This window comes from Platichthys flesus, chromosome 13 (genome assembly GCF_949316205.1).
Source record: "Platichthys flesus chromosome 13, fPlaFle2.1, whole genome shotgun sequence".
Lineage (NCBI taxonomy): Eukaryota > Metazoa > Chordata > Actinopteri > Pleuronectiformes > Pleuronectidae > Platichthys > Platichthys flesus.
Window position 1 is genome coordinate 12,141,581 of NC_084957.1, and position 26,734 is coordinate 12,168,314.

The 26,734-nt window shown below is 41.7% G+C and overlaps 2 protein-coding genes across 5 annotated transcripts; both read left to right on the forward strand.

Moving 5' to 3' along the window:
• The first annotated feature begins 1,271 nt into the window (after window positions 1-1,271).
• Window positions 1,272-4,227, forward strand: sp5a (Sp5 transcription factor a). Its single transcript, XM_062402830.1, has 2 exons — window positions 1,272-1,557; window positions 1,911-4,227. Exons 1-2 carry the CDS (start codon window positions 1,507-1,509, stop codon window positions 3,000-3,002), a joined length of 1,143 nt encoding a protein of 380 aa, XP_062258814.1. The 5' UTR covers window positions 1,272-1,506; the 3' UTR covers window positions 3,003-4,227.
• Window positions 4,228-11,724: 7,497 nt separating this feature from the next.
• Window positions 11,725-26,055, forward strand: LOC133967298 (glutamate decarboxylase 1-like). Of its 4 annotated transcripts, XM_062402661.1 has the most exons (18): window positions 11,725-12,571; window positions 13,237-13,478; window positions 15,188-15,250; window positions 16,322-16,477; window positions 16,940-17,182; window positions 17,338-17,428; window positions 19,038-19,150; window positions 20,165-20,280; window positions 20,391-20,470; window positions 20,554-20,608; window positions 21,020-21,136; window positions 21,307-21,371; window positions 22,468-22,546; window positions 22,708-22,857; window positions 22,951-23,058; window positions 23,334-23,423; window positions 23,926-24,142; window positions 24,278-26,055. In XM_062402661.1, the coding sequence occupies exons 2-17, from the start codon at window positions 13,367-13,369 to the stop codon at window positions 24,097-24,099; spliced, it is 1,812 nt and encodes a 603-aa protein (XP_062258645.1). In that variant the 5' UTR covers window positions 11,725-12,571; window positions 13,237-13,366; the 3' UTR covers window positions 24,100-24,142; window positions 24,278-26,055. The 4 variants fall into 4 exon arrangements, with proteins under 4 accessions (XP_062258645.1, XP_062258643.1, XP_062258644.1 ...); XM_062402659.1 differs by having other exon boundaries at window positions 11,727-12,571; window positions 23,926-26,055; XM_062402660.1 differs by having other exon boundaries at window positions 11,727-12,571; window positions 13,270-13,478; window positions 23,926-26,055.
• The last annotated feature ends 679 nt before the right edge of the window (window positions 26,056-26,734 follow it).

The following is a 26,734-nucleotide window of genomic DNA, read 5'->3' on the forward strand; positions in this document are numbered from 1 at the left end:
TGTAAACAAGGTTAATCTCCTCTGTTTTTTATTTTATTATCATTCGACGGTGTGACTACACCACTCCTGTAGCCAGTTTTGTAGTTTAACATGGCTCCAGTGCAGCCCAGCAGGACTCCTCCTTTCCCTCATGACTGTGTATAAAGCCGTGGGAGAGGACTGGGAACATTAATCCCTTCAAAGGAACAGATCTAATTCAAAATCTGCCGCTCCAAACTAGTTGAGAGGACAGTGATTGTTTCTGCAGGGAAGCCAGATAAAGATCAGAGGGTTGATATAGAAAACTACAACTTCCATTTCAACTGCTCTCCCACCAAAGTTTGGATGTTATCTCGTGAAAACTGCATACGTCCGACTTCATTAAACAAAAAAGGGAAAATGTGATGTGATGTGTCAGTCTAGCCTTTGTTTTAAAGTTTCTTTAAATTACAATCTGTTTGATTTGGAATCTGCAGTGGGATATTTTAACGTAAACCTCCTCCTCAGATATATTGATAAAAGGATAAGGATAAAGAAACCTAACAGAGCTGTCACTTTTGTGTTGCTGCTGTCACCTGATTTTAAAAAACAGAGCTTCCGCCTGTGTGACACGTTAACTAACATTCATTTGAATTAGCTTGAGAGTTAAGATTGTATTGCTCGACAAAGGGGGCGAGAGAAAGAGAAATCTCAATTAGTGATAAGTTGTGATAAAACATCTGATTGAAATGCGAGAAGGAGAGAGAAGCGTTGAAACAAGCCAGTGGGGGCATAATTAAGTGTTTAATGCTGTGTTGCGGTTCAAAGGCACAACAAAGACAAGGTTTTTAATTCAAATTAGAAATGAGAACTTTGTGTTGAGTCACTTGATTTAGGTCTCTCTCTCTCTCCCCTCCGTCAAGCGAGTGAGGCAACTGCTCTCTGAGATCTCCAGAGATAACAATGTCATATTGTCACATAGGGTTCTGCTACAAATCCTTAATTACAAAAAGAGGATCAGATGACTTACAGCATCCAATACCGGGGTCTCCAGGCGGCGTGAGGGGTCTTTGATCAAGAAAATCCAATTATTTGTGTATATACATTTCCCACATAGTGATTACTTCATTAATTGTCCCGCCTTTATCTCCTCCCTGCCCATCCCCCCTAATAATCAGCCCCTTTATCCAGACCAACAAACACACCATTGGAGCTTTGTGGATTCAAAGGATTTGCTTTCCCCTCTCAAAGAGCCGCCATTCTTTGATGATTGGGCAGCGGCGAACTTCAAAGTAATAAATCTTATTTCTGACTGGCTGGCGGCCCACCAAAGTCCTTATCAAAGCCTAAGAAGTGATCCCTCAGTCTTCAGATACACCGAGGAGATCCGGGAGAGAGGAGCCACCGAGGAGGAGGCAGGCACCGCTCCACCAGCTCTTCTTCCCACCGCCAATGCGCACATTTATCTGAATTACAACTTTTTTTTTATTTTTCTATTTTTGAATTTGGCTTATTCCCGTCCAGAGGCAGGAGGACGCCTTTTCAACCATGGCGGCGGTGGCGGTGCTGCGGAATGAGACACTCCAGGCTTTTCTTCAGGTCGGTGCGCCACTTTCTACTTTTTCACGACTTTTAATAAACTTGTAAAAACTCGCTCAACCGCGAGGATTTGCATCGCGCGTCTAACGCACCGGGCTGCACTCCAGACTTTTTGATAGCCCGGTGTCATATAATTTAATTGGCAACACTAATAGTATGCGTGTTAATGATTCCTGCGTCAACTTTTATGTCACATCCACACGGTTCAGGCTGCGGGATCGATTTAGTGCGCATGCAATTCAAACCATCCCAGCATTGAAGAATAATAAAAAAAAAGACGATGAACGCTTTACCTCGTTAAATGTCTTGAATAATGATTGTATTATAAAAATATACGTGTGTCCTTTATCCAGGATCGCACTCCGAACTCCTCTCCAGAGAACTGTAAGCACTCTCCGCTGGCTCTCCTGGCCGCCACTTGTAACCGGATCGGGCACCACCACGGATCCAACCACACCGACTTCCTCCAGGTCCAGTACGACCCCACTCTGGGCTCCCCCTCGCGTTTGTTTCACCCGTGGACTAGCGAGGGGAACCCCCAGAGCAGCCTGGCCGGCAACTCCACTTTCGGACTATCCTCCAAGCCCCAGCTGACCGCGCACATCCAGAGCTCCTTCAGCGCGCACCACGAACTGCCCCTCACCCCCCCGGCGGACCCCTCGTACCCCTATGACTTCTCCCCCGTGAAGATGCTGCCTTGCTCCATGCAGTCCCTGCAGTCCACCTGCCCCCCCACCTACGTCCCCGCCGTCAGCTACGCGGCCCCTGCTCCCATGCCGACCGCGATGTCAAGTTTTGTCACGGGACCCTCCGGCCTTATGCACCACCACCACCACCACCAGCAGCAGAGACAGTTGTCCCCGAACCCCGGGGAGGATATTCCGTGGTGGAGCCTGCAGCAGGGGAACCACGTCAGCCACTCTGCCTCCCTGGGTCACCACCGCTTCCAGCTGCAGCGGGGCTTGGTGCTGGGACACACGGACTTTGCGCAGTACCAGACGCAGATCGCCGCGCTCCTGCACACCAAGTCCCCGCTGGCGACTGCGCGGCGGTGCAGGAGGTGCAGGTGTCCCAACTGCCAGTCGTCCACGTCCAGCGACGAGCCCGGCAAGAAGAAGCAGCACATCTGCCACATACCGGGCTGCGGGAAAGTTTACGGGAAAACGTCGCACCTGAAGGCGCACCTGAGGTGGCACTCCGGGGAGCGGCCGTTCGTGTGCAACTGGCTGTTCTGCGGCAAGAGTTTCACCAGGTCGGACGAGCTGCAGAGACACCTGAGGACTCACACGGGGGAGAAGCGCTTTGTGTGCCCGGACTGCTGCAAGAGGTTCATGAGGAGTGACCACTTGGCAAAGCACGTGAAAACGCACCAGAACAAAAAGGGCAAGTGCCACGACAAGACTCTTGACCACGTCAAAAGGGAGGACACGAGGAATATGTTGTAACCCACTTTATAGTCCTTTTGAAACCGTAGACATCATAGTGCAATACAGTCTGTCCTACATTAGTTAACAGTTTCTGTACATAGGGCATTTTGTTTCTCTCCTCGGTTGATTTCTCACATCCTGACAAGACTTCCCAACATTGCTGGTCTGTGTAACACATTTTTTTGGGCTGTGTAAATATAAAAGTTTCATAAGTAAAATTTTGGGACCATGGAGAAGTTCTAGCTCATGAGTTTGAATTCAGTGTCTTTGTCGTATCAAGGAAGACGAGTTTTCAACTTGTGTTTTGATCATTGTCTTCGGTGGAAGATTTCACGCCCCTGTACATTATATTTAATAGCTTTTGTTGAATGAAAGTGTCCTTTTTTTGCTCCATATGGGGCTGTTTTTAAAAGCATGCTCTTGAAAAGATCTGCTATTGTTGATATGACCCAAATACTGTGTGAGAATAAAGATTATAACATTTCCCCTTCTAAGAATAATTCTTCCATCTCCCTCAGTTATATGAGCGACGAGACGGTCAGGGTTTTATATTTGCTAAGAAACTGCATATGATATCACCTGGAATAATATGTGTGTGCTCTGTAAACTGGTGTCAAAAGTTTTGGAAGTTAAGCTCTACATTTTAAACTAAATTAAAACCAGTAAATGTGATAACCAGATGTTGTCCCTTGTGGTAACAAATGTGATATTTACTTTGTAACTCTAGATAAAGGTCAAAAAAGTAATTTACCCCATAAATAGGTCTTTGAATATTATTTTGAGATTTTATTTCACAGTCTTAACGCATACTTGTTTTTGTCTCATATGACCTTAAACAACAATCTTAAATTACATTTAGGTATCAGTGAGGTGACCGTGGTTGTGTTGGTCTGCACTGTATTGGAAAATCCTTACAGAAATATGTTGGAAATGTATATATATGATCTCAAACAATTCCCAATATAGTGTTAATGATCAAATGTAGCTGTGTGAGTGATGACAATCAGCCAACAACTGTGTAAAATCTGACATAATTCATGTAAATATTTCCTCTCCACTGAATAACCTGAGCGCTTCATAGGTGCACACAGGTGCACATATTCTAAAATACAACTCAATCAAACTGCACACTTTAACGTTTCATTGTAGGGGCATTGAATTAAAAATGACAAAATTACTTTTATAGGAAAAGATGCAAAATAAACTTCAAAAGGTTAAGTCAAATAAATAAGTTGTTGGGAAATTATCGTACATTTTCTTCACTTTGTATATTTGTCTATTTCTTACATTTGAATAAAGTGTGCGGATGTTAAAATGTATCAATGCACTCCAATAGATGTGGTCTATTTGTTTCTGCATTTTACATTTACCTCTGAGAACTTTGTAGTGAAACCGTAGACTGAGTTCTCTGAGATCAAGTAACAGATTGACACTTTGCCTCTTAACAGAGATATCTCTGGAGTCATGTTATAAACATTATATACAGCAGCTTAAATGTCTAACTTTAACGTCACTAAGGTTCTGGATGGACGGAGAAGATGGTCATTTTCTGAGTTAACTCTAATACATTTTTAAGGGCATTAAGGACATGTCACCTACATTTACTGTCAAGTTATATCACTAACTTCTCTACCACAGCAGCTTACTGTGAATCACCTTGCTCAAAGGCACTGCTTTGTGGTACGACCGTGTAGTTATGTGTGTGCAACTACTTTTTGGGCGATTGTTTTTCATGCTGACCTCTTCCATCAAGACTTTTCAGTGTTGTCTGGGGACTTTAAGTGATGAATGACCTTCTGGGGACAAGAAAAACAATAATCTATAACCGTTTGAGGCTTTCTTACATGAAATTAATAATCGCATCGAAGGAAATAACTTTTCACCATTTAAAAGATCTGAACTAGGGAAGATCTGAGAATAGCCGCTGCCTGCACCGCGCCCTCACCCTGTCGTCCTGACTGTCTTATGTGGGATCAATGAAAATGTCAGTATGAAGACAACTGCTGCCACTCACTGGAGTTTTGAACTGTCAATTGCTGCCTCAACAGCGCCCCCTTTTGAAAGATAAACTCAAATATTCTTTAAAAAAAAAAGTAACTCATTCACAGTAAAAGAGTAAAGATGGCCTCAATGCAACACCTTCTACTGCTTTACTCTTATGTAGCCATTTTCATCCGTCTTGTCCTTGTTAAATAAACTCACATATACATTAATAACTAAAACTAACAGTAGAAAACAATAACAACAAGTTATTACAATGTTGGTCTCTTGAAAGGTTTATTTACATTAGTGATAATTATAAATATCAGCCAATCAGGACTGTGTTTTTGAAAATATCATCAGTTGACAATACAGTTATTCACAGTACACAATATCTCTGTACTTTCTATAGTCATAAATGACTGCTGCCTCGTGCACTTGGTCTGAGATGTGCCAGTGAAGCTGCGGGATTTGTTTCACTAAAGCCAAAGAATGGAGAATCTGCCTGAGTATTAGCACACATTCATCACAAAAGAATGAGGAGGAATGAAGATTAAAAAATGTACAGTATCAGAGGAGATTTGACCATTTGAACTGTAAAGTCTTTATCCAAATTTCATGATCCTATTATAGAAATGATGCCAATATTAAGTTGAGCGCAGTCAGACAGAGGCATTGTGAGGCTCACTGTTCTTTAGCACTGTAAAAGACCACAATGCTTAAATGCTCACAGAGAAGAATATCATTATCATAGAATATCTTTAAATGTATTTCCAAAAATGAATGAAAGACTTAATGACCTAGACTTAGTTTCATCTGCCATTGTCCATATGTGACTCAAAATTATTCCTCTATGAAAAAAAAGAATTATTCGGGGAAGAGAATAAATACTTATTCCTAATCTTTTTCTTTGTCATTAACACTTTCAATGCCCCTTATTTAATATATAAGAAGTATATAAACAATGTAGTTGTATTCATTTATTAGGACATATCATAGAAATGTGTCTTTATGTTGTTATGAATATGAAGCATCTATATATGATATTAAATTATTTATTGAGAGAGTAGTTTTCACTCTTCGTGAATAAAATACAAATCATTGATGATGACCACAGGATGTAGCTCAAAGCTCCGGAAGCAATGACGTAAGTGAATGACTTGTACACGTTACTACTTGTTCTATAACACACTGTAGAAAACATTACATAAGTAAAGACTGTAAAAAGCCTTCTATCTGGTTACAACTGACTTCTAGCATTTTATAAACTACATATTAAGTGTTTATATAAATGTTGATATGCATACTAAACGGAAATTCTGGGTTTGTGCTGAAATGATAAAAGATTAACTTCCATGTTTAGCAATCATATTGAAAACAGCGATTGAAACCTACAAATGGATCATTGAATAATTCTCTTTGGTCATGTGAGCTGTAGAGATGGAGTTCAGTCAGAGTGTTCATCAGACAGAAACTGACTTCACTGTGGCTTTGGCTCCACGCACACTATCAAAATAAAATGACTGATAGGCTGTGGAGTGATTTAAATCCTGATGTCAACAACTGTAAATGGCTGCATCGATGGAGGATAATTATTTAATGCTTCCGATTTGGCAGCTGCTGCTTTACATTCAGGAGGCCGAGTAAAAAACAGTTTGAACATTTGATAAATGAATGTTGGCTCCAACATCACTTGGATCAATAGTTCTCATTCATGTAGTGATGGTTTGGATATATTTGATTGACAAAGACGAAAAGTTAAAGCCTGACTGGTGAGAGGAAATACATAAGGGGAGCATCACCTGTCTCCTAACTGAGCCACACTCACATCAAAACAGTGAGAATAAATAAAAAACATAATGCAGAAAATATTTCACATTGACTTACTAACCATTTTGAACAAAGATAGGTTTTTAGAACCTTTAAGTATCCATTTTCAAATACTGATGCAAGCAGCGGAAACATCTCCGATGCTGCGAGTATGCAAATATATGAAACCTTTCCGATACAATGTCTTCCAAAGTATATTAGTTTCAGGCAGGTAATGTTACAATTGTCTTTTCCCAAAAATCAGTTGTTCTTTGCTGCTTCCAAACAGCAGTTATGCTGGAGTTCTGCACTACTGCCAACCACGAGAAGAAGTGATTTCCTGTTGAGTTGATTCAAGCAGAACTAGATGAAATGTAGGTTGTTTGGCAATTTTGTCAGCATTTTGGCAATATGTCACGACAATGACTGTGCTAGACATTACATATAAATACACAATGTGTTGGACAACAGCAATGACGAATGTTCCCAAACATTAACGTTGACGAAGACCCTAACCTTTGCCAAGTACACATTTTGACCCAAAACAAATTGTGTGTCAAAACTGAACAGAGCATGTATTTAAACCCAAACCATGACGTTTGACCTTTCACTGAATCTGACCAGGCCATTTCTTCACCAGAGCTGATTTACTTTTCAACAGTGATTTGTAATAGTTACGGAACTCAGAGACCAATTATGTCGACCTGCAGATCAGAAAATCGTTTTTTTGTGTCATGGACAACCATCAAATTCTAATCAGACAAAGAAAGCTTTTGTAAACTTTTATGAATTTTCTTACCCTTGTACATATTGAAGTGAAACTAACAAATGATGCGATTCCCTGATTAAGATATAAGGGAACAAACTCCACCGTCAGTGACGACAAATCTTTGAATTGAAGTGAAGAAAATGATGTGATCCAGCAAAATGACTCGTGATGTGCTTTATATGAACAGCCATCTGCTCTCTGACACTTGCTACTGAAATACAGAGATGTTTTTGTCTGCAGCAGTCAGAGGTGTTGGGAAGTTTTCTTGTTCGAACAGAACAGACTCATTCAGTCAAACACTATAAACCTCCTGTTGTGTAATTGAGATGACCACATTACATCTCATCCAATTTTTGAAATCACAACAGCTGGAGAAATTGAAACAAATAAAATCCCTGTTGTTCCTTTGTTTATTTAATCTACACATGTAACTTTGACAAAGACTCAGATGACATTGCTTTGTAATTTCACGAAGATTTATTTTCCGTTGTTGGAATAATTCCTCTGATTGTAACCAGGCATTTTAAGTCATTTACATTTTTATGAGAAAATTAAAGGATTGTACTTTTGCATATTTTAATTGGCTTTTAAGGAGAAAAAGGGGTACTGGGTATTTAAACCATGAAAAATTGTTAAATTGGATTCTAACTTTGTCTTCTTATTTCTAGACAAATAAAACTGTTAAAATGATAAAGATGAAATTTCATGCCAGCTCTGATTAAAATGGTGACTCTTGAATGGAAGCTTACACATGAGGGGTCAGGCAGATTCAGTCTCACGCTGGGCTCCATGTTTAATATATCAGTACACAGTGATTAAAGTCTAATTAAAACCAGATTTTTCCTCATAACTGATTCCCATCTCTTTATTGAATACATAAATATGTTTAGATGCAGATAAGCATGTACATAGCTTCACAGTGTTTGCCCAGTAATAAAACGCAGTGAGGGTACTTGAACCATTAACTCCCCATGGACACTTTTTCATCCCCTGAGCATTAAACCTTGTTTACACTTTGTCCTTGACCCAATTTGAGCTAAAAAAAAACTGACTTATAAGTAATGTTCGTGCGTCTTTGCAAAAAAAATGGTTTTCATGCATTATATTTGCCTGGACTGGGTTCCTATATACAGTGTCTGTGTCCTTCTCTTTAAAAAATCACCTATTACAACTACTACAACTAGCAGCTAATACAAAAAGCTTAGCATTTTTTCACAAACATTTTTTTCCTGGATTTATACCTCATTTTCCTACTTATTTTAATAGCTGAAAGGCTTGTTAGTGAATGCTAAGCTAACAAGCTTTTGCTGGTTATTTATTAAGTTTTTTTAAACCCTCTTAAATACAGTGGTGCATCATACTGATAAGTTACTATCAATGTGTTAGTACCTGACTCAACATTCCATCCCCCCATCCATCTATCCCACCATCCATCCATCCATCCCTCCATCCAGCCATCCCTCCATCCATCTATCCATCCCTTTGTCCAGCTATCCAACCATCCTGTGAGGGCGAGGGCCGAACACGTCATCTATCCATCATTGGGTCAAACAATCTTCCATCCTCACATTCACAGCTATGGCCAATTCTCCAATTAACCTAACCTGCATGTCTTTGGACTGTGGGAGGAAACTGGAATAGCCAGAAAAAAATACCTCACAGAAACGGAGATAACATGCAAGCTCCACACAGACAGCAAGGCCCTGGTCGGCCATCAGGTTCCAGCCCAGAACCTGAGCATGTTGGTCAGATGTATTGTTGGTGCATCGTTATCTTGACCCAGTGGAAAGCAATTGTATGAGTGACCAACCAAAACCTGGTAAAACAGTTTTTGTTGTTAAAATAGCAGAAGTGAATTTATAGACTTGCACTTGCTCCATAAACTATGTTCCATACACTTACATGATTAAAACACAGCTCCATATTTTTTGGGTTTAGGGAGCTCCAGCAAACTGCAGGAGGCAGTTCCAAAATACAGAAGTCTTGGACACGTTGCCCCAGCTCCTCTGAAAATTCTGACTACGGCCCTGGAGCATCACCTGCTCTAATGAGATAAAACAAGGGTTTTCACACAGTAGCAGCCATAGCCTATTTCATTCTTAATCCTCACTGCAATTAATCTGTGCCACATGAGTTTAATTCATCCATTTGTTTTATTAAATTGCCACGTGAATAACTTTAATTATCTCTTTATATTCAAACGTGATGATTTGCGTTGTTACAGGACTTAAGGCAGAGTCATTATTGTGTTTAAAGCCAGATTTGTGTGCTGCTCTTGTAATTCACTGACAGCTGCAGGCTCACAGAGACACATGAGCACGACCAGGAGAAGTTAGTTCCCGCAAAGAGATTTATTTATTTATTTCCGTCACAGGCTTTTTTCAGTCACTGGCAATTCAGACAATTAGTCATGTTCAAATGAGAGTTTGTCCATAGACTGCAGTGAAAATAATCACTAATTCAGTAATAGTCTGCTCATTCACAATTCCCCCCCCCCCCCCCCCCCCACACACACACACACAAACACACTCTCTTTCCCTCATTCAGATTCTCTGGATTTGGATTATGCGCCCCCTTGTGGTGAGTCTCATACTGTTGAAACCCATCGTCACAACCTTTCTCTTTGGATTTTCACATCTTCTGTTTTTTTACACTTATCATCTGCAAAAAACAGAAAAACTGCTTATTTGTCAATACCATTGCAGGGTTTCTCTTTTTTTTTTCAAAGACCTATTGGCATTGACTGTAAGTTTATTTGTTGGTAGGAATTGATTCTACAAAGGTTTAATTACCCAATGAGCTAAGCATGAAACAGCCAGGGGTCGGAACCACCCTAAAATCACATTTTTCTTTATGGTATCTCAGTGATTATTTGATCAATTACATATTTCAAAAGCACGATACAAACTGAAATAATATATAGGCCTTAAAAGATACATGTCAGCCTAGAAATGACAATGTCTACATACACTAATTCTCACATATGTATGTCGATGTAAAGTTCTCTCCGTGTGATTCCACATTGTTTTCTTTCCAAAATAAGAAGGAATTTTGTCAGAGACTGAACATTTTTTAAGTTTTAACTGGACTTAACTAACTCAGGCTGGTGAAGCCTCATCAAATTTTTGACTGAACGTTCAGTTATAGTTCAAAGACAAAGGACTGTAGATAGTGTCATAACTAACATTAGGAAGGGGTGTCTTTGAGACCATGCATTATGAATAATAAGTCAAAACAGACATAAATTCTTAAATGCATGTCAAGTCTGGGCATGTGTGTACTCCAACCATGGAAAAATACAATTTAGGGCGGGTCCTGTACGAGACAAGACCTGCCCTAAATTGTATATTTCCATGGTTGGAGTACATACATGACAAATTGTCAAAATGTAATCTTTAGAATTTCTTTTATCGTGTGCAAACTTCAAAACATATAAATATCAGAATCAGTCTTGTCTTTATTGGCAAAGTATGAGTGCACAGAAAATGATTTTTTACATTGTCTTCAGTGTACCTATAATGAAACAGACATAGAGCTAAAGGGGAGAGGAAATAAATGAATGGACCTAAAATCCTTAAATATTAGTGGTGGATGGTTCAGACTGTACAGTACAATATAGCATGTGAAAGGAAAACAGGAGAATATGCAGCTAATAGACAACACAACGGACTAACATGACAAGAGTATAAACACAAGTCTCAGATCAGTTTCATGGGACATATAGGTGGGGTGAACTGGAAGATTGACAGGGGTCCACAGCTCAATTTAGCCCCTGATCCAGGCTCGAGCGTCCTCGGAGCAGTCAGGGCTGGACAGTGACCTCCACATGGGCAACACGTGAAGCTCCACAGTGCTGAAAAAACACCGGAAGCCTTCCTTATACACGCTACCACCGGTGTTACTACATGTGATGTTACCTTCAATCCTGACCCAGAAGGAGCACAGTCCAGAACCACTCTCCTGCATGGAGACTCCATGGGTGACCTTTGCATGTGATTGGCTGTATCTTTGTGCATGTCCCTGTGATCATGTAAGATGGTGACGTGCTCCACATTAATGGCTCCGGTTTATAATTAGCTTGCTGGTGTATTTCTGGAATGGCCCATTTGAGCCGTTGGGTAAAAGCCATTCTTGGTTTCTCACTGCCACCTTGTGGAGGTTTTCTTGCTCTCTCTCTCTCTCTGTCTGTGTGTGTCATCATTCAGGATACGTCTTCACACCATCGACGGGACACATACAAGGAAAATGAAATAAAATTGAAGAGAAAGGCGAAATTTATTCATCAACAATTCGTGTTCAAATCCGAGTGATGCAAGAGCCATTGATCTGTATTTTTCCAGTGATGTCACAATCGTGTACGTGAAGGAAGTGCGGTGAAATAAATAATTGGAAACAATTAAGCTGTCAGGTTCCTGGCAGTGATGTTCCGGGCAGTGCTTTTCCATTGTCCTCTTGGCCCATGCCATACACACACAAGTACGTCTCCTTCCCACCTCCCTCCCTCCCCTCTTCCGTCCGTGTAATGTGTTGCTCATCATGGCATCAAACTTCAAGTCCACGTTCGTAAACCGGGATTCAAACCGGAGCTGGGCTGCATAGATCCCGCAGACAACAACACTTTTCCCTGTAAGAAACGAAAAAGTCTCACTTCAGGGGCGCCATTCAGAGTGGAGCTCTCCGACTGCCTGTGCCTGCGGACCCATCTGCTCCGTGCACAGACATGCAGCATGCACCGGTGGAGATAATGCACAGCCTGGATCCCGTGACTCATCAGTGACAACAAGACAAGACGAGGCTCGCTTGGAACAAGTCCTATCTACTTCAGCAGCGGCAGCAAGGTCACCTTGATATGGATCTAGTGGGGAACTGAAGCAAGCGGCTGTTATTGTTGTTGGAGTCTGCCTGAGAGCGCACGCATGCAGCAGCCCGTTCCTCGTGCAGGACTCCGTTTTTTTGGGTGGTAAATTCACTTTCTCTTCTTTCACCCCCCACTGGACTGCACCTGTTCACCTGGATACACAACATCACGGTGAGTGGCTTTGCTCTCTTTCGGGATGGTCACTCTATTAGAAAAAGAGTCAAAAACGGAGCTGGGATGGAGATAGAGATGCTCTAACAGGTGTTTTTATAAGGTCTGCTGCCTTCAAAATATGAGGTCGGGACATACTTGGCTTCTAAATAGAATGTGTAGAAACTGTTGCTGCTCTTTATTCTCATAGTGTTTTAGAGAGGGGTGCACATCGTATTTTTCAACCTGCATCAGAGTCAATAAGGGAATAATCACCTTGAGCTGATATTTTCTTTTACTGCAAAAACATTAAGACCAAATAATTTGTTCTTTTTTGTATTTATTTTGTATATATTCCTGAGGATATGATATATGTAGCTGTACACATGAATTAACCATGGGCTATTTATTGTCTTATATCTTGATCAGGCTCCTCCAGCCTGATCAAGATATAATGCTGCCCCTGTCACTGAATAGTTGAGGGTGAACTTGTCATCCACTGTTTATTAGTTATTATTCTTATTTTAAATTTCCCCTTCCTGCCTGGACCAGTTGCATTTTCAACTTGACAGACACATTGTGCCCTTGTCAAGTTACATCTGTTTCCCTGTTAAACCGCAAATTCACTGCACGATCCCTGTGCGCTTTTCTCTCTCTCTCCCTCTCTCTCTCTCCCTCTCTGCCAGTGAGCCCTTACTTTTCTCCCTTGGGTCATATAGAAGGAGAGATTTTTGGGGGATTAAAAAGAAAAGAAAAGTGTCCAGGCTTTTTTTTTTTTTGGTGAGGTGAAGACTTTGGCACAGGGACTCGGGAGCGATGGCGGCGTCTGCACCCTCCTCCTCCTCCACCACCACCACCTCCTCATCCTCCACCAACGGCGGCGGCGACGCAGATCCCAACTCGACAAATTTACGACCACCGGGCTCAAGTAGGTCCATCACAGATAAAAGGCTGTTTCACGTGCAGTGCGCTATTTACTTTGTGGGCATCGTCATTCATCATTTCCCATCGAGAGGGGGGAGAGAGAGGGGGGGCGGATGGATTGAGGGTGGGGGGGGGGGGGGGGGGGGAGGGGGGGGTAAGAACAAAAATCCACTGCCATTTAAAAAGGCTTCCTCCGCCACAAATCACCGCTGCATTTCATCCCCCCCCCCATCATGTTTGCGGACCTCCCGGCTTCTGAGACACAGGAACGCCGCCCCTGATGTCACACACTGAGGGCAGCTCCTGTCATGGCTCTGTTCTTATTGAGAAAGGCTCAAATATAGATGCATTAACAAAATCTGCTAATTGTCATCGTGATTATAATTTCCAAAATTGTATTTTTTGGTCGTAGACTATTTTCATTTTGGTGCCTTCATATTTGCATTTTTTTTTTTTTGTTTCTTTGCCACTTGGTTTGGCTGAATGTGCTCCGGTAGATTGAAGTGGCTGCAGGGGGGCGGAGGGGGGGGGGGGGTGGGGAATTACCCCTCAAGTGCTGGTTAATTCACTTGTATTAAATGGCTGCTAATGGCACATTTAAGCTTTGTAGAGACCACAGAGAAAAAAATGTATATTAGCCTGAATCTCACTGATGAATGAGCTGGAGGTCTACAGAAAATCAAGTGACAGGTGTAGATGTGTTCTAACAACAAAAAAGAAAACAAAAAAAAGCCATTACATTGATTATCAAGTGAAAACCCTGCTATGGTAATTTTATCTCGCCAGTATTTGAATTTAAGGGCTTATTGGCTTTGCGTTGTGAATGAATATGTGTCTGGTGAAACCCATTGTGTTAGGCCCATGCAGAAATAAAATGTTTTGTCCATATTAACCTGTTTTATAGCATCAGCTCTGCAGATGCTTGCTACATATAGTCTGGATGATATTTGTCAGCACATCTGCCCTTTTTTTTATTTCCTTTTTCTCATTCCATTGTCTGTCTTCTTGGTTTTCTCCTCGTTGCCCATCTAATTTCCTCTGCAAAAAAAAAAAAAAAGTCATTGGGAGGACTGAGTTAAAATGCGTCCAATAAGCTGAGCAGGGCAATGATTTATCTAATGATCCAAAGCAAGGGTTAAATTGGGGTGTGGGAATGGGACTGCCCCCCCACCCATCCTCCTCCTCCCCCTCCTCCCTCCTCCAAAAGGCTGCTTTTCAGGATTTGGTCTTTGCCCCCTCATCCACGGTGCCCCATCCCCTCACTGGCTGGAAGCCCTTGATAACGCCAGTAATTCTCTATCTGTCACCGGGCAGCCGCCTCCTGTCGACTGATGCTCGCATATTTAACCAGCATCTTTCTGTCTTTTCCCCTTTTCCTCACCCACTTAGATCTTTGAGGGCTGGCGTGGATCCCAAACGCCTAATTAATTTTACGTCCTCGCCCATAAGTCATGAACGGTTATACACGTTGAGTGGAAGTGGGCTAATCCAGACAGGGGCCCGGGGAGTGCAACGACTAAATGGTCAAAAATAATCCCTAGACATATACTCTGAGTGGCTATTTTTGTTTTAGCACTCGACCTCATACATTTCCATTTATTTTCAGTTCATTTTATTGCTCCATGCTAGATTATAACTCACCATGTAATTTTTGGGGGGAGCACCACCACTTATTAGGCCCCTAATTGTTTTCCTGATGAACAATAATTTCAGGCTATGATGCTTGGTGTGGAGTTGCACATGGATGTACTAGGAAATTGGGAATGAAGATATGTGGTAAGTCTGTTATTTTGAATTATTATATATTTCTGATAGAATTATGCTAAAATATTAATTATTGCGAATAGATAGCATATCTGGCGTTCGAGCCACTGATAGGCTTCATGGCCTTCATGGTTTTACGCAATGGAAAACTAGGTGAATTCATGGACAAATTTGATACTGGAATCTCATCCAATCAAGGATGAACCATTAAGACTGGATGGAAGCTAGGGAGCAATGTGCATTAACTGTCAAAGCATTAATTGGTCCCTGGGTTGGAGTTTGAGAGTCTATTGGAGTCTCAAGCACCATTGACCAAGGACAGACCGACACCCAGCATAATGGTGCATGTCACACGTCAGTGCGCAGCGCAATGTTTCAAGCTTTTTTTTTTTTTTTTGACCGACAAGATCTACTGGTTTGATTGGGGCCCGTTTAATTAAGTGAAATAAAATAAAATAAAATAAAGCTTTATTCTTGATAGTTTGGCACAAGAAGGAAAACCAAGCGTATCTTGCTGCGCACTTTGGAGATGAGATTTCTGGATTTACCAGTGCGCTTTACTCTCTCCTGCAGTTTTGAGTGATAAACACATGCCTGTATGCACATGTATTCTTATCTCCGCGGCCGTCTGGCGTGTGCCTCGGGGCCGCCTGTGCTGTTATCGGTCCACTTGTGACGTTTCCTGAAGTGCGCGCAGTGTCGGAGGAGCTTTGACAAGAATTTACAGCCGCCACGCGATGACGACGATTTGTGTTTGCTTGGTTGGAGTTTGGTGCTGATGTCACAACCTCCCACAAAGCCCCCCTCCCTCCCCCCGCCCGTGAATGGGACTCCCAGTGCATGATTGGGACCATCTCCCCAACCCTCGCCCCCTCCCCAAAAACAGAGACAGTAGTGTCCTGATTCCCCAGAGCAGGGCCAGAGAGACAGAGGGAGGGTTATGCGAGGAGTCGTAGAGCAGGAACCCTGTTGTTATTATTAGTGGGCCTGTTGTGGTATATTGAACAAAACCAATTGTCGCTCTCAACATGTATGCAAAGTGTAACCATGCTCCGGATTCCCCGTCTTCCTGCAACCTTGTAGGATTGTTGCAGGGGACCAACAGTCTGGAGGAGAGGAGCAGGATCGTGGGTTCCCTCAAAGAGCGAGCGGCCAAGAACCTGATGTCAAGCGAAAACGGCGGCGGAGACGTGCACTTCAGACGCACGGAGACGGACTTCTCCAACCTGTTCGCCAGAGGTAAGGCTGCATATACTATTTTCAATTTAAATGAAACATCGTTCAATTAATATAAAATGTAATGTAATGAAATTAACATAAACAGTTTAATTAAATACAGAAAATCCAAGAAAATAATCTGGATTCTAAAAATTAAACATGCAAGCGATAGAAACTAATTCCTTAGATGCAATGACACTTCTTGTTATTTAATTGCGTCATGTTGTATATGTGCATTGACTAATTGATGCTTTAAAACTGCTTTTAGCATTCAAAGGATTTAAGTAAGGATTCAAAATCTGCAATTGAGAAAAGTAATTCTTAGCCAGTTGAGAAACTCTGAGGTCACCACCGAATCCAACAGTAACTTGTGAAAAATACCTGTGAAAATCCACAGCATGATAGTAAGCTTCAGATTTAGATAAAAACACAAGAGACACAAACAAACATTGGTTTAATGGATGTATATTTCTTGTCTGGTAGATCTGTTGCCTGCTAAAAATGGAGAAGAACAGACCATGCAGTTCTTGCTGGAGGTCGTGGAAATCCTCACCAATTACATCCGGAAGAGCTTCGACCGGTCCACCAAGATCCTGGACTTCCACCACCCCCACCAGCTGCTGGAGGGCATGGAGGGCTTCAACCTGGAGCTGTCCGAGCACCCCGAGTCCCTGGAGCAGATCCTGGTGGACTGCAGGGACACTCTGAAATATGGAGTGAGGACAGGTGAGAGAGGCATGGGGGGGGGGGGGGGGGGGGGTGCAGCATGGCCTGTCGCGATCAATAACTCTCATTAGCTTACATGTCGTGTGTAATGATCACGGATCTCAAATGATGAATTGTTTTCTGTTGCTTTGTTGTCTCTTTGTCGATGGCTGCAGGCCACCCCAGGTTCTTTAACCAGCTGTCCACTGGACTAGACATCGTTGGGTTGGTCGGAGAGTGGCTCACCTCTACAGCCAACACTAACATGTGAGTACAGGGACGCATCCAGTACTTCTTTAAAATCCCTGCACTCTATAGCCACAGATAATGATCATATTAAATTCAGACTGAAAAGCTTATTCGCACTCCTTGTTTTTCAATGGCCCGTGAAGAGGAGGAGCTCTCATTTGAAGTGACATCCAGTAATGACTGTTTTTAGCTGAAGAATGCCCTGCAGCGTCTAATAGGCTGTCAATCAAGCGGGGAAATAAAAAGAACAAAAGAAGACATTTGTACAGTTTCTCCCCCCGCAGTGTTGTCGATGCTGGCCTGTGCACGGGCTGTGGTCACATAATTCAGCCCTGCAGGCAAGCTAAATTGCATATTGATTCGCATTCACAGTTTACATGGTGTCTTTGTTTCATGTAACGCTAGATCCTGTGACATACCATTGCCAGGAGGAAGAAACACCCTCTCCCCCCCAGACCATCTGCACACAGTGTATGTGTAAACATCACTGGAACTCGGCAATGGCTCTTATACAACAATGTACTGTGGAGATATCTCCACTATAATGCAGAACAGTATTAGACCCTGCACATTTTTATATTTTGTCCCCTAAATGATAATTGAGCACAAAACAAAAATAAGGACTGCTCTATTTTATGCATTTTTACAAGTTTACGTCATAGACCTGTAGTTATGGGACCTTCATGGTGGCCCGGTGGTCCACGAAGCCTTGATCAGTGTCTGTGGTCTGCCTCCTGTCTGCTGGCTCAATCTGTGGTACACCGGCTCACATCTCCAGTGAGGTCACTCTGTTGTGTTTTTTGGCACCATCAAAAGAGCATAAGTTGAAACCAGAGGGCGGAGGCTTCTTACGTACTTGTGATTTACCTTCATTAATCACCACATCAACCCTAATTACCTCCGGCAGATATTGACTGACACTAATAGACTGATGGTCGCACCGAGGGTCTTACATAATCACAACGAGCGAGTGTCGTCTGCATGAATGAATGCAAGGAAATGAATGTGTGACGTCTGCGAAGTGGCATCTGACTTGTTTATACTTGTATTTCCCTCGGTACCGCCGCTCTGTGTGTGTATATATGTTGAAGATGCTCAGGGGCACATACGACATCCTGTTCATTTTCTGTCTTTTTGCATGAATGGAGAGATATTGACTGTATGCAAACATGTTGGTCAGGAGGAGATGGATAAGGCCGTCTGAGCTCTAATCACAAATCAACTCCTCTGTTAGACCGAAGAGAGTATGCAGGGGGGGGGGGGGGGGGAGTAAACTGCTCTGTAAGAAATTTAAATGTAAAAAAAACTATTCTGCAATAACAAGATTTAAGACAATATAAAAAACATCTGTTTTGTAACTGATAGCAATTCTACTCTTTCTGCAATGTTTACATGAAAGATTAAATCCATTTTGGGTACAGTGGTGTTATAGTTTAAATATTGTCATTGGGTTTAAATCACATTTCCCACTCCTAATGCTCCACCAGTGAGCCCTGGCTGTAAGTCGGTGTCATTCTCTATGTCATTTCAATGCAGACTCCATTTCTGCATTGAAATGTTGTCATGTAAGTGACATTGTGTACAGAAGAGTGTATCATAATTTTCATGATTATGATTATGATTTCAGGTTCACCTATGAGATCGCCCCTGTCTTTGTTCTCATGGAGCAGCTGACACTGAAGAAGATGAGAGAAATCATTGGCTGGCCTGAAGGAGAGGGAGATGGAATATTTTCTCCAGGTAAAAGTCAAACCGCTCCTGTCGTGATCAAACAGAAAACACAGCAAACATGTCAGACTCTCACATACAATCAGTGGCTTAACTTTTATTTTACATTCATTTCTGATTACCTTCGCCAAGCCATGTTTGTTTGTATTTTTTGTTTTACATTTGTATTTGAGTAAGCAGGATTAGGCTAAAAGTTTTCAACTGATTTCTACGAAATTTTGAGGAGGGGTGAGACATGACCCAAGGAAGCAGTGATTAAATTTAGCTACAGATCCAAAATAAAATGGCTGAGCCAGGATACTTTATTTTCTTACAATTATCTTTCTTTCAAATTGTTAGATAGAGTGTTTTTACTGCTGGGCCTTGGCAGAGGTATATGCACTCCACTGAATGTAAACCTAGTTTAGTTTAGCAATGAATCTGAATCTGGCAAAGGATCTCCTACAGTTGGCAGTGTAATTGAAAGAAGCACCACCATTTTGAATAATGCATTCCACGTGTAATATACCACGTGTCTCTGAATAAGACATATCAGTGGTTTGAAGTCATGTTTGCCTAAAATGACGGCCAATACCAACATGAAAAAAAAAACGGGGGGGGGGGGGGGGGGTTGGGGGAGGGGTGCGACCCGTCTTGGAACACAGTATCATTTTTGTGTTGCCGGCAATGCCTATATGTTTTATTTGGTTGGTCGATCATGTTGAGCTGGTCATTTCAAAACGTAGCTCAGAGGCCTATAAAGTGTGGGCACACCTGCTCTAGCGGAACCAGACTCAATGTGGGCGTCGATCGGCCTCGACCGGTGGGGGTGAGCAAACGGGGACAAGAGGAGAGCTGGCTGGAAAAGAGGGGACAGACAGAAGAGAGTGAGAGAGAGAGAGAGAGAGAGAGAGAGAGAGAGAGAGAGAGACAGAGAGACAGAGAGACAGAGAGACATAGAGAGACAAGGAGACCAGGAGACTCTACTTAAAATAATGAGTGATATTTAAAATGTAATGATTTATGACATGGGCCTTGTGTCTGCAGGGGGAGCGATCTCCAACATGTACAGTGTAATGATTGCCAGATACAAGTTCTTTCCCGAAGTCAAGACCCGTGGCATGGCAGCTGCACCCAGACTGGTCCTCTTCACCTCAGAGCACGTCAGTCCAACAAGATCTCCATGTCCTAGTTGATGTTCTTTTCTTTGCAAATCTCAAGTGAACCAGTTTCAACCTGAATGTGACCAATCAACATATTTTCGTTTTGATAGAGTCATTACTCCATCAAGAAAGCCAGTGCAGCCTTGGGCTTTGGAACAGAGAACCTGATCCTCTTGAAGACAGATGAGAGGTTTGCTTTACCTTTGACATACGCGCACACAACCTGGTGAAATTTCAAATATCTTTTTACTGCACGCTTTCTTCTTTTTCCAGAGGGAGAGTCATTCCTGCGGATTTGGAAGCCAAAGTAATAGAGGCCAAGCAAAAGGTGAATGTCAGTAACAATGAGTCAAACACCGTCCCCACTAACTTATTTACTCAAGGAGAAAGTCTCATATGGGGTTTACTTATATGAGGAGGAAGAACTTGTGTATAGCAAAGCAACAGCGTTACTTCAATGGGGTTAATGCTTCCCTCTGCTCACATGTGATGCGACTCTCATGCAAGTAGTTCTTCAAAGCTAGAATGATGTGCAGACTGGGAGAAATTGGAAAGCAATTATGCCCCGACAAAAGGCACAGACAGGAAGAGTGCATTATTTGGGAAATGGGCTTTAGCCCCGTCTCTTTGATGTCAACAATAGCTTGCAGAGAAGGAATATGACAACCTGAATTCTGCCCCGAATTTGCACAGCCAGTATTTCATTTTCTCTATTTTCCCCAATGCTTTTGGTTTTCAGGGGTACGTTCCAATGTTCGTGAACGCCACCGCCGGTACCACCGTCTACGGAGCCTTCGATCCCATCAATGAAATTGCAGACATCTGCGAAAAGTACAACATGTGGCTTCACGTGGACGTAAGAGAATATTGATAATTTTCATTCCAGAAAACAACATGTGGCTTCACGTGGACGTAAGAGAATATTGATAATTTTCATTCCAGAAAAGAGACAACAGCCGTCGATATCAGCTTTAGTTAGGACCATTGTTTCATAAGTCTGTAATAAGTGTGTTGTGTTGTCTGAAGGGAGCCTGGGGAGGAGGTTTGCTGATGTCCAGGAAACACAGACACAAGCTGAACGGAGTCGAGAGGTAAAAGAGCACAATACATTAACATATTCTTTTAAAGCGCACCTCACCAATGTTATACATCAAGTTCATTTCACTTGCTAGATACAAAACAACAAATACTGGTATTGTCATCAAGGTTATTTTAACACATAGTCTGTATATAAAAAGAGACGACATTACTGTTGCACAAAAATTAATCCAAAAAATCTCGATCACCACCCGTTGGCTAGCTGCAGTGTAGGTTTTAGACCCCGCCTCCTCCATGTCATTGGTAAGTGTGTGTATAGGCGGGAACAAGATGGCAGCGATAGTATCCATCTTGGCTTCATTACTGAATAGTAATGAGACATGTCGGCCATGTTTATTTATAGTCTCCTTCTGATCTACCATGTATTGTGAGGTATTCATCATTAGGAGCTGTTTAATTGTAGCATACAGTCACAGCTGAGAACAGCCTCAGTGGACACAGTCGGGGTATTACAACAGCACACATCCCCAGTGGATCGAAAGGTGTTTTTCAGGACAACCGAAATGAGGTCGATTATTACTCTGTTTTCATGAAGGTGCTTTTTTTTCTTTTTTTGTAAAACTACCTCAGAGTCCAGAAAAGCAATTATTATGCGCATGTTATCATCCCAGAGTAAAGTCTATTGGTAGAGCAAGAACATGAAGGTTTGGTAAACAGCTCTTTTAATACATCCATGGGCTTGATTTATTCTTCAGAATAAAAGTCAGGATATCTCAGTCTGTGGTGCTTAGATTTTTTTAATGTGTCCCTTGCAATTCCCCCATCTTTTGAATGGAATTTATTTTGGGGCTGTTGAATCCCTTTGTGCAGACAACGTGATGATGACAGGAAATAAGGAAAGAGAGAGATGAGTAATGATGTGCAACAAACGTCCCAAACCAGGGAAAGTGAAATAGTGATTTGTTGGAATTTACCTTTAAAATCTGAGCAAAAAACTGTGTAAAATATCAGATCTGTAGTCAGCTCAGTCACATGCATGGATATTGGAATGAAATTGAAAATGTTGATGTACTTCTCAGATTGCCACTTCTGTTTTCCAGACACACACACACACACAGCGCTGTGTTTACTGTGTCAATATCTGTGCAGGGCCAACTCAGTCACCTGGAACCCTCATAAGATGATGGGAGTGCCACTGCAGTGCTCTGCCATTCTGGTCAGAGAGAGGGTGAGTGGTTTCTCACTTTCCTGCTGCACACAGAGGCCACCACACAAATAATGTGCCCAAATAATCGCAAATGCATGCACACACACACACACACACTCACACGCTGCTTTATTCTGCTTTATTATCCTGTTTATGTCTCATCACAGTTGTTTCCATTGCAGGGATTACTACAAAGCTGCAACTCCATGTCTGCAGGCTACCTCTTCCAGCCAGATAAACAGTACGACACAACATACGATACCGGCGACAAGGCCATCCAGTGCGGACGGCACGTGGATATCTTCAAGTTCTGGCTAATGTGGAAGGCAAAAGTGTGTATTTATCTAGAGCGGTGCCTTACTCAATGCTGTCGTATCTAAAATGAGACGATAGCAGCTCCTTAATCTCATCTCTCAATCTAAAAGGGAACAGAAGGATTCGAGCAGCACATTGACAAGTGCCTGGATCTGTCGGCGTACCTCTACGATAAGATCAAGAACAGAGAGGGCTTCAAGATGGTGTTCAACGGGGAGGTGAGACCCAAATAATCCCTTTAATGGCGATGATCTGCATTAATAATTAAGGAAACCTGTTATAACTCAACTCATCTGAACTTTTCCCCTTCACATATACCTGCATTTTTTGTTTGATGAATGAGCTTCACCTGTATGTTTGATATATTAGCTTGGTCTTAAGATTGATCGAGTTGTTTTCTGCTTTGCTGACACTGACTAAGAAAAAGATGAAATTGCTGAAGGCACTGTTTCGAGGCGTGTTTAACAGTGTTGCTGCAATTTCCTCTTATCAGCCGCAGCACACCAACGTCTGCTTCTGGTTCATACCGCCGAGCCTGCGAAACTTCCCCGATGGTGAGGAGAAACGCGAGAGATTACACAAGGTAATGACTCATCAATCTGCCTTTTTGAGCTTTGTTTGTAGTTCCCCTTCACTCTCAGTACCTGCTACTCTTAGAGTACCTGCTTAGAGACAGGGAGTCATACAGAAACAATGAAATGGCATCAGCGGAGTGCAAAGGCCCAACAGTCCACAGTATGACCTCACATTTAAATTGAATAGGGCCAGATTTTTTGGTTGGATCTGCACCAAATGTCATACATACTAATATCAGCAGGCTGTTATATCAAGAGCCATAAATCATTCTCTGATAAATCAACAAATACGCCCTATCTTGCAATGTTTGAGAAAGCGAAAAACTAACCACGCCCGCTGATTTGGATCTGCTCGAAAATGTATACAAATATTAAAATACAAATAAAACGTATTTCATCCTTTGGTCCACAAAATGTCATGGAGATCAGTTGAGTGGTTTTGCACGACGCAATAAACACTGATGAAAACAATTGTGTGTGGATATGCTGATGTCTTTTGCCCTCCCACAGGTGGCCCCAAAGATCAAGGCCCTGATGATGGAGTCCGGTAGCACCATGGTGGGTTACCAGCCACAGGGAGACAAGGTCAACTTCTTCCGCATGGTCATCTCCAACCATGCCGCCACCAGGTCAGACATCGACTTCCTCATCGAGGAGATGGAGCGACTGGGGAATGACTTGTAAGCACCACCCCTGTCAAATAAAAACCACTCCGCCGAGACAGCTGGTGAGCCCTGAGCTTGGCTTTATGTCCCTTATGTTTTATACAGATGTTGATTTTTTTTTTTTTTTTTTTGCTTACAATGCACATTGAATAACAATATGCCCTGTGTGTCACTTCTCTGTCTCTTTCTGTCTTTAGCAGCAACGATATTGAAAACATTTGCACAAGCGGGTGTGGGAGTAAAAAGTACATGAGTCAAAGCTTGAGAGAACCACACGAGCACACTGTTATTCTTGCCAAACAATTCATACGTATAATGTCAAAGTGATGAGTTGGACGCAGGTTCCTCTTCACGTAAATGTGAAAAAAAGCAAGAATACCTGAGCACTTGGGTGATTCTGTCAATGAGCAGGTATAGAAATGTAATTTTACTATTGTTCTATATGAAAATCACGATTGAAAACAGAATAATATCAAAATATTTTTTCACAAGTAATAGAGCACAATGTAGGGAACCTCAACATTGACATAAATAGAATCAATTTAAAATATTCATATATATATGGTGTTATGAGTGTTGGTGCTTCATGTGGTCTATGTAATTATCAAGCACCGCCGTATTGTACCCTATAGCTGTTATTTGATATTACATAAGTGGGGATATATAACACACTCATTGTAGCAGGTACTGTGCTGGAGTGCTGTGTTTTTAGAGATTTTTGTGTAGATTGTGTATAGTATTGTTACATTGCCTTTGTGCCAAACGTGTCCGAGTTTTACGGTGAGAAAAATCCTATATGTAAATCAACCACGCGGTAGAGTATGAAATAGAAGAATAACTTTATTTATATGGAGAGATATAATCGTGAGTAGGTTATCTGCTCTTCTGTTCCACTTGTAATGTGCTCTGTTGAAATATCACAATGTTTCCATTTATGTTGAATCCTTCTACTGTGTCTGTGAACCAAAGAAGGGTTGAGTTACGTTCATGAACACGCACACGACCCTCACTCGCCCTTATGGATGCATTCAGATGTTTATATAAAAACACTTCGATCTACCGCCCCTTAAACTTTAGTGCAATCTATGTTGTGTAACTGTGCAATGTCGTGATTCGCTGATTGAATGTTGTCCAGGCATGTGGCTCGATGTGGGAGGCTTGACTGCCAGTGCGCCTGCTGCCACTGCTGCTGATAAGAAGCACAATGCTAAACCTTGATCGTGGGTTAGCTTAGGTCCTAGGCACACATGATTGTCTGTATCATACTGTATTCGTTGGAGTGAAACTATAATATGCAACATTTTGGGTTTTTACATTTTTATGATGAGGATACCTGGGATCATTTTTTTTTAAGAACTTTGCTTGAACCATTCAATGCACAGTGTTTGCTACTGTAAGAAGATTTTATTGAACCGATGCACATTCCTGAATTAGCGGGAGATAAAAGCGTCCCTTGTCTAACTCAATGTAGGCACTTTAACTTCATGCCATCATCTAAAGAGTATCACTTATGCATCCACAGCGCTACTAAAGACGATTTTCGCAGTTTGTGATTGAGGTCCTTTGACCTAATTGAGTGAATAAATATATGTGATGAACAACACTGTTGTGAGAGTATGATGAGAACTAATCCAAACTTTGCTTTTGGGTGACATAACCTTTTTTTTTCCATAGATATCCCCTAAGTCTGCCTGGTTCTTTTTCATCAAGGTCCACGAATTGTTGGAAATCTGTGAAAATGTAAAAAAAAAAAAAAAATGTTGAACAAAGTGATTCTAGAAGATGTAATGGGCTCTTTCCTTGTTCATAGTGTATCCTTCCACCAAGTTTCATGGAAATACATCCAGTAGTTTATGAGTAGTCATGCTTACAAACCAACAAACAGGGACCAGGGTGAAAAGGTAAAGCATTAGAATAAGAATAAGAATATCATAAAGCCTTGTTAATGAACCAAATAAAAAAATGTTTTATGTGTCATATGGGTCGTTCATGAGCACATATATTTTGACTGTTAAAAATTCATATTATGTGTTATTTTTATGTGGTTGGGCGGTTTGAAAAATATTGTTGACACTCACACATAAAATAAAAACTAAAAATGGAGTCTTTTGCAGCTGGAGTCCCTGAGATCATGAAGTTTAAGGATTGCATTATTTTCTGATTGAAGTCATCAATTATAAATCATGTTTATGAGCAGAAGAATAGGTTGTGAACTCTCGAGGTGATGAAAACAGTGTTAAATATACTGTGTTAGGTTCATTATTAAGACTGTCACTGCTCATCAGTCACTGTCAAAGAGAGATTGAAACCAGCTGGTCACACTTTACAGATGAGAGGCCAACCTTTAGAGAAACATATTCTTAATAAATTCCATGTATGCAGTGGGGTAAAAAAAAAAGGGCCATTCTGGGAAGATGTGCATGTTGTCCATCGCTTGTTTTTTTTCTCCTCTATCTTTTCATTCCACCTGGCTGTTACCAATTGGTGGGATTAATCACCGTGGAGGGACTCTTTATTGTTCCATCATCTCATAGCAGCGATTTCACGAGAACTCCCTGACAATTCCTCCTCTCCTATCATTACTCACAATTTTAAGATATTTATCATAAAATGCATTCCACTGTGCTCTCTTAACAATCCCCCCCAGAGCCTAT

Bases quoted from the DNA above. Each gene is read 5' to 3' on its own strand.
- LOC133967298 (XM_062402661.1), top strand. From the start codon at position 13,367: ATGGCGGCGTCTGCACCCTCCTCCTCCTCCACCACCACCACCTCCTCA. The intron at 19,151-20,164 runs GTAAAAGTCAAA...TTGTGTCTGCAG, and splicing joins AGATGGAATATTTTCTCCAG to GGGGAGCGATCTCCAACATG. The intron at 20,471-20,553 runs GTTTGCTTTACC...TTCTTTTTCCAG, and splicing joins CTCTTGAAGACAGATGAGAG to AGGGAGAGTCATTCCTGCGG.
- sp5a (XM_062402830.1), top strand. From the start codon at position 1,507: ATGGCGGCGGTGGCGGTGCTGCGGAATGAGACACTCCAGGCTTTTCTT. The intron at 1,558-1,910 runs GTCGGTGCGCCA...TCCTTTATCCAG, and splicing joins CACTCCAGGCTTTTCTTCAG to GATCGCACTCCGAACTCCTC.